Source organism: Helianthus annuus, chromosome 13 (genome assembly GCF_002127325.2).
Source record: "Helianthus annuus cultivar XRQ/B chromosome 13, HanXRQr2.0-SUNRISE, whole genome shotgun sequence".
Classification (NCBI taxonomy): Eukaryota; Viridiplantae; Streptophyta; class Magnoliopsida; order Asterales; family Asteraceae; genus Helianthus; species Helianthus annuus.
In genome coordinates this window covers 28100723-28106731 of record NC_035445.2, presented here as the reverse complement: position 1 = coordinate 28106731, position 6009 = coordinate 28100723, and the positions used below count along the sequence as shown (strand labels likewise).

General features: G+C 35.1%; 1 protein-coding gene across 3 annotated transcripts; it reads right to left on the bottom strand.

Annotated features, from left to right (window-relative positions):
* LOC110897614 (transcription factor bHLH48) lies at window positions 1-4043 on the bottom strand. 3 transcript variants are annotated; one of them, XM_035981868.1, is made up of 8 exons: window positions 3751-4038; window positions 3052-3481; window positions 2829-2951; window positions 2674-2739; window positions 2007-2075; window positions 1382-1453; window positions 736-916; window positions 1-236 (listed from the first exon to the last, which is right to left on the bottom strand). In XM_035981868.1, exons 2-8 carry the CDS (start codon window positions 3409-3411, stop codon window positions 199-201), a joined length of 909 nt encoding a protein of 302 aa, XP_035837761.1. In that variant the 5' UTR covers window positions 3412-3481; window positions 3751-4038; the 3' UTR covers window positions 1-198. The 3 variants fall into 3 exon arrangements, with proteins under 3 accessions (XP_035837761.1, XP_022000064.1, XP_022000067.1); XM_022144372.2 differs by having other exon boundaries at window positions 3587-4037; XM_022144375.2 differs by lacking the exon at window positions 1382-1453 and having other exon boundaries at window positions 8-236; window positions 3052-4043.
* Window positions 4044-6009: the final 1966 nt, after the last annotated feature.

The window sequence follows — 6009 nt, the reverse complement described above, 5'->3', positions numbered from 1 at the left end:
AAGAACAAAACTTGTAATTTTTCCTAATAATTAATAACATAATGAGTTTCATACTCAAATCTTGATTTTTAAAAACCCTAACCATCAATGAGTTAATTTTAATGCATATAAAGCTTCTTCATCTAAGTTACTGATATTTTCTATCAATTACTATTTTCCCATATATACAAAAACCTAAAACTAGAATGAATCGCGCCATCATAGTTCCATTTTCAGCTGGTTTGTATGCAAAGAAACTGCAGAAAAAGAACATACGGTCCAAATAAGCACAACCTTTTCCAATGACCATGTTTCCAAACCGATTTAGAGTTGTAATAACCACATAATCAGTTGTTTGAGTGTATGACGGTTTAGTGTTCACGATTTTGGGTTCATGAACCAAGTCTTGCAACTAGAGGCGATGCCGTGACAAATGATAATTTGATCCCGTTTACTTACAAACATGTCTAATTATTGTTTATCTCAAACGAGTCTATTATAAAAAATATCCAGCCAAGGATACAATGGTGGTAAATTGTTTTATTTAACAAAACGTACTGTTGTTTATTGGTAGTCATATTTAACAGATCAATTAGTCATTTAAAAATATATAAAAAAAACTGGACCAAAAACGTGTTAACGGGTCGACCTCCCTGTTTTGAACTGTTACCCATCCCTGCGCCTCTAATTGCAACTTTTAAGTCTCAATGGACTCGATAATCAGTTAAAAAACTTGATCCAAAAAATAGGATTTACCTGAACTGCGAGAAGAGTCGTAACTTAAAAGGGAGTTTTCTGGTGTGATGAAATTAGGGTTCATCTCTTCAACACCCCATAGTGGTTGAGGAGTTAGCCCATCTGGTTGCCATATTTGGTTGCTCAACGGTGGTGAAACCATACCAGTAAAATTACCATTACCATCCATAAGTGACCCACTCTGCAAGATTTCAGACGAGTCAAACATACTGACCCGACAAAGTTAGACCCGGGACACGGTGTCACCCTTCTCACATACAAAAACCGGGCCACCGAGTACCGACCATGACTTATCAAATTAATTGCATATTCATGTAATAAATATATATGCAACCATTAATTCTATAGTACGCAATTGAAGCAATGGTAGTCCCACGGGAGTAAATACACTATGGTTCCAATTCCTCTTATCAAATTGTGGTCCAGTTTTCAATTCCGAGTTTCGGGAAATTATAATTTATGATGGATGTTCATTAATTTTCACATAACGGAACTTACGTGCTTATGCTGAGTACCAGTAACAATATACCATTAAAGGAGGAATGAATGGTTTTTCTAAAGGTGGAAAACGGAAGGGAATTTAATGAATTATAGCATAGCATGTGAAATTACATATAAATAGGCAAAAGGACTGATGAATTATTACCTCTGCAGAAATTATGTTGTCTAGGTTGATATCGATGTTAGGGTGCAATGCTGCTAGTCTCATTGATAAAAACTGCAGAAACACATGATGTCTAGTTTTATAATTCTTGACTACGCTTAAATGAAACTCTCAGTTAGATGGTGAACAGTGGCGGACCCAGGATTTTATTTCAATGGGGTCCATTTTCGGGTCGGTCCTCGTTCGGGTCGAGTTAAAGTGAGGTTTGAACTAGATTTTTAAAAAAATAAGAAAAATAGGATTATCAAGGATTGAACCCATGACCTCTTGGTGGAAAAGAGGGAGATTTACCACTACACCAGTTTTCTTTTTATTTCTATGGTGTCCACCTAATTGTATTTATGGGGTCCATATACAATTTAATATACCGAATCTACTATTTTTTTTTTAAAGATTGGGGTCCGGGGACCCCGGTGGCACCAACGTGGGTCCGCCCCTGATGGTGAATATGTATATACACGTACAGTGTTTTCCATTATTAATTCCATAATTATGTAATTGATAGATTGATACAAGGTAAAACAAATTTGAGTCGGGTTTTATACGGCTTTTATCTCCTAATATGTTTTATAACCATCCAATGTTTAAAAATAATGTTGAAACTAACCTCTACTTGACGTTGGAGGGATTGTACATGATTAATAATCTCATCAAGCACCATTGCTGTACCTGTAATCTGCAAGAAAACGGTAAACTTATACTTATTATTCCTAAAACCAAATAAAAGATATTTGCAGAGAGTGGGGGTCCCTATAAGCTCCTTTTGAGGGTTCAAGTTCAACTAATATGATTATTATAGAAATTAATACATAGAATGATCAAAGTCATACAAAACAGAACATTCATGTGAAAAATGGGAGATTCATGTGATAACAAGGCAATTTCTTCGATAATCAGTTTTATTGCAACTGGTAAACTAGATATGTTTATCCAAGCATTAAAAACTAATTATTATATTATAATCAGTTTTAAAGTACAAATCCAAGCACACCCAATGTAAATCTTGACCTATTAAACTAAAAGATTTTCAAGAATGTGACTGTTCAATGAGATGTCAAACATTTATGTTCCTGATTAACAGCAAAGATGGATACTAACAAGAGGAGAAACCAAGTTGGTTGGTAAGCTACACAAACCCTAATCATGTAATATTTATAGCATTTCATCCAAATCCCTAATCGAGAAAATTTGATGCTAGTCAGATTAACAACACATCAGCAATGTAAAGTACAAGTAATCAATGACATTCAATACTGAATTTCAACATAACTAACCTTGCTACAACCAGGTACCAGCTCTTGAAGAAGCTTCATTCTAGCATTGATTTTCTCTCTTCTTGCCTGCCAAAATCGGTTATAAAAACCAACCAATAATTAAGATCACTAATATTAACTAATTGCACTAATTTTAAGAAAATTAAGATCATTACTCGTTCTGCTATGCTATGGCTATCTGTTGCTTGACCTCTCCGCGCACGAACATGAACGTACGGAAGCTTATCACCATCAGTCTCATTCGCAACGCTTTTACTCTTCTTCGCAGCTGATTTAACCTAATTTTTCAGAAGTGATGAAATTAAATTTTAAACAGAATTTGAAGCAACACCTAAGTAGAAATAGAAATGGTGAATAAAGTCACAAAGTGATACGAACATTCTTCCCTCGCTCCTTCCGCTTCGTTGATTTTGAAATGACTGGATCTGACATATTCGGTGAAGAATTATGAACCGAATCTGAATCAACTGGCTCCTGTTTCACCAAACTGAAGTTATTAGGGCTCGAATTCGGTAGAATTGAGTTCGGTGTCTCTAGAAACTCCGGCGAGGTGAAATTATCTGGTGCGGTTTCCTCCGGCGAGTGTAACAGCATAACCGCCTGGTTCGGCGGCAGTTCTAGAAGTGCCGTGAACGAATTACCGGTCTCTGGTGGTGGTACGACGGACATCAGGCTCTGAAATTCGCTTTCCTCGCCGAATTGAAACAGTTCGGTACATGTTTCTTCACGTTTCTCCATCCGTACACTCGAAACTTGAAGAACACGCAACTCAATCACAATTCAGTAATTCACACAGAATCGTAGTTACCTACAAAACACTAGTAGTTACGAACCGAATTTTCCTTAAAAAACTGTCGGTGACGGAAAATGACGTAAGCACAACAACTTTCAACGGCAGAGAAACGACGTTCACCTTTCTATTACTTCAATCAGAACCAGCTGATGTGCAAATGTGTATCCTCCAACGGCGGATCTGCCTGCGTATTCAAATTTGGCACATTTTCCGACGAAAACTACAAAAACCTAAGAGCACCAGCGGTGACGGTGGCGGAAAATGACGTAAGCGCAGCAACAGACCTGTTAGACGGTACTTTCTTCCACTTTTAACGGCCGAAAAACGACGTTGAGCAGTTGATGTGCATCCTCTAATGGTTGAAAATTAGCGATTGGAGTACATTGTTTGTTGTGAAAAATTACTACAGGTGTTGTGAATTAGGGTTTGTGAATAGGAGTGTGTGGTTGTGTAGATAAGATGGTGGTTTGGTGGTGATGTGTGAGAGAGAGAGAGAGAGAGAATGTGGTGGGAGGGCGGGGACCGGTGCAGGGGGACCGAATCCGGCAAAGTATTAAAGATGAGCCGTCGTTGTCTTCTTCAATTTTACGGCCACAAAGATGTGGAGATTGAAAGTTTATAAATTCAAACCCACACTTTTTAAATTTTAAAATAGATATACAATAAAAAAATATCCATTATAAGGGTGAGCGGAGTGGTGTTGGGTAAATGGGTTTACCGATGTTTACCGTCATCGGCCCACCTTTTCACCGAATTCATGTTACCGAATTGGTGGCCAAAATCGGTGAAGGTTCACCGAGTCGGGGAGGGAGAGATGGGTGTGTGGTGGGGTCCATGTCTTCTCAACCAATCACATATTTTTCTTTTTTTTTAAATAGTTTACCTAAACCCCATTAGGTAAACCATCGTCAACGTTTTTGAGCATTAGGTAAACAATTTAGATAAATTAACTTAACACTGTCTTAGGTGAATGAGGAAATTTTGTTTATAACTTAAGGTGGAAGGGGTGTACCCCTAGATAAGAGGAAATTTTCACACATTCAATCATAATGTGTTATATTATTTTCTCTCTCATTCACCACTTTTACCCAAAAAATCATAAGGGTTGGTTTTTCTCATTACATGAGAGTAAACTAATTAAATTAAAACCTTATAACGAAGCAACTTATATGTGCATATATATCTTGTAACTTTAGCTTTGGGAGGATTTCAAAAAAAAAAAATGGAAATTTTCCTTTCTAACCCTAAACTATTAATTTTTTGACAACTTAAGTTTAAAGTTTTAATTTTTGTTTCCTTTTAAACTCTAAGGTTTTAATCTTTGACAATTTACCCTAAAGTTTTAATATTTGGCAATTTAAGTTTAAAATTTTAATCTTTGTTTCCTTTTTAACCCTAAAGTTTTAATCTTTGACAATTTAAGTTTAAAGTTTTAATCTTTGGTAATTTAACCCTTTTGATTAATTTGATTTTTTCACTTCTAATTCAAAAGTTTCTATCTTTTGCGATTTAACCACTTTGATTTTTTTTACTTATGTGTTGTAATATTGGCTTTGAGGGTTTTTCAAAGAAAAAATAGTTATGCATATGGTTGTTGTAACCTTGGGTTTGGGGGTTTTTCAAAAAAAAATTGATTTTTTACTTTTCACCCAAAAGTATTTTATAAATTACTTTTAACCCAAAACTATTTGTTTTTTTTTTACTTTTAACACAAAACTTTTAATCTGTTGCAATTTATCCTCACAACTTTTTTTACTTTCAACTTTGGTCCTTTATATTTTTCATTTTCCGCAAATTTTTAGCTTTATCATTCGTTCTAAATTTTGTGACTTAACACACCACAACATGCATCTTTGGTTTAACGTTTTTACGTTTCGTTCTAAATTTTGCGGGTGAACGTTTTTACATCGTCTATTTTTTCCTGTTTGATAGGTTCAACATAACGTGCGCGCACTAAATCGACTTAGTTATCACTAAAGAATCCCGGCCGCATTCTGGCGGGTCTTAATTCTAGTTTTTTTTAAATACTTAATTAATAAAATTACAATAAATTTAATAAAACAATTACATTAAATTAAAAACAAAAAAAAATATTACATTAAATTAAAAATAAAATAAAAACATTACATTAATTAAAAATACTTAAAATAAACTAGATTAAACTAACTAAATTTACTACTCTTTGTCGAATTCCACCAATAGATGGGGTAAATCCATTCTTCCGAGATGCTCAACGAGATCATGTTTTAGTCTCCAATGCATATTTTCATCCATAAGATTGTTTAACACACTGTCATCGCAAACGAGCTCGACTGGAGGATCCCTAATGTGTACCGGTGCTATCGCGTTTTCGTCGTCTTTTAAAATCATGTTATGTAATATAATACACGTATACACCACGTACCTAATTTTTTTCACACTCCTAGCACGCATGGGCCGTTTCATTATACCCCATTTTTACTTCAAAACACCAAAAGCCCTTTCCACGTTTTTTCTTGTCGTCTCGTGTTGCTTCTTAAACTTTTTTTTGTCTAGCAGGTGAG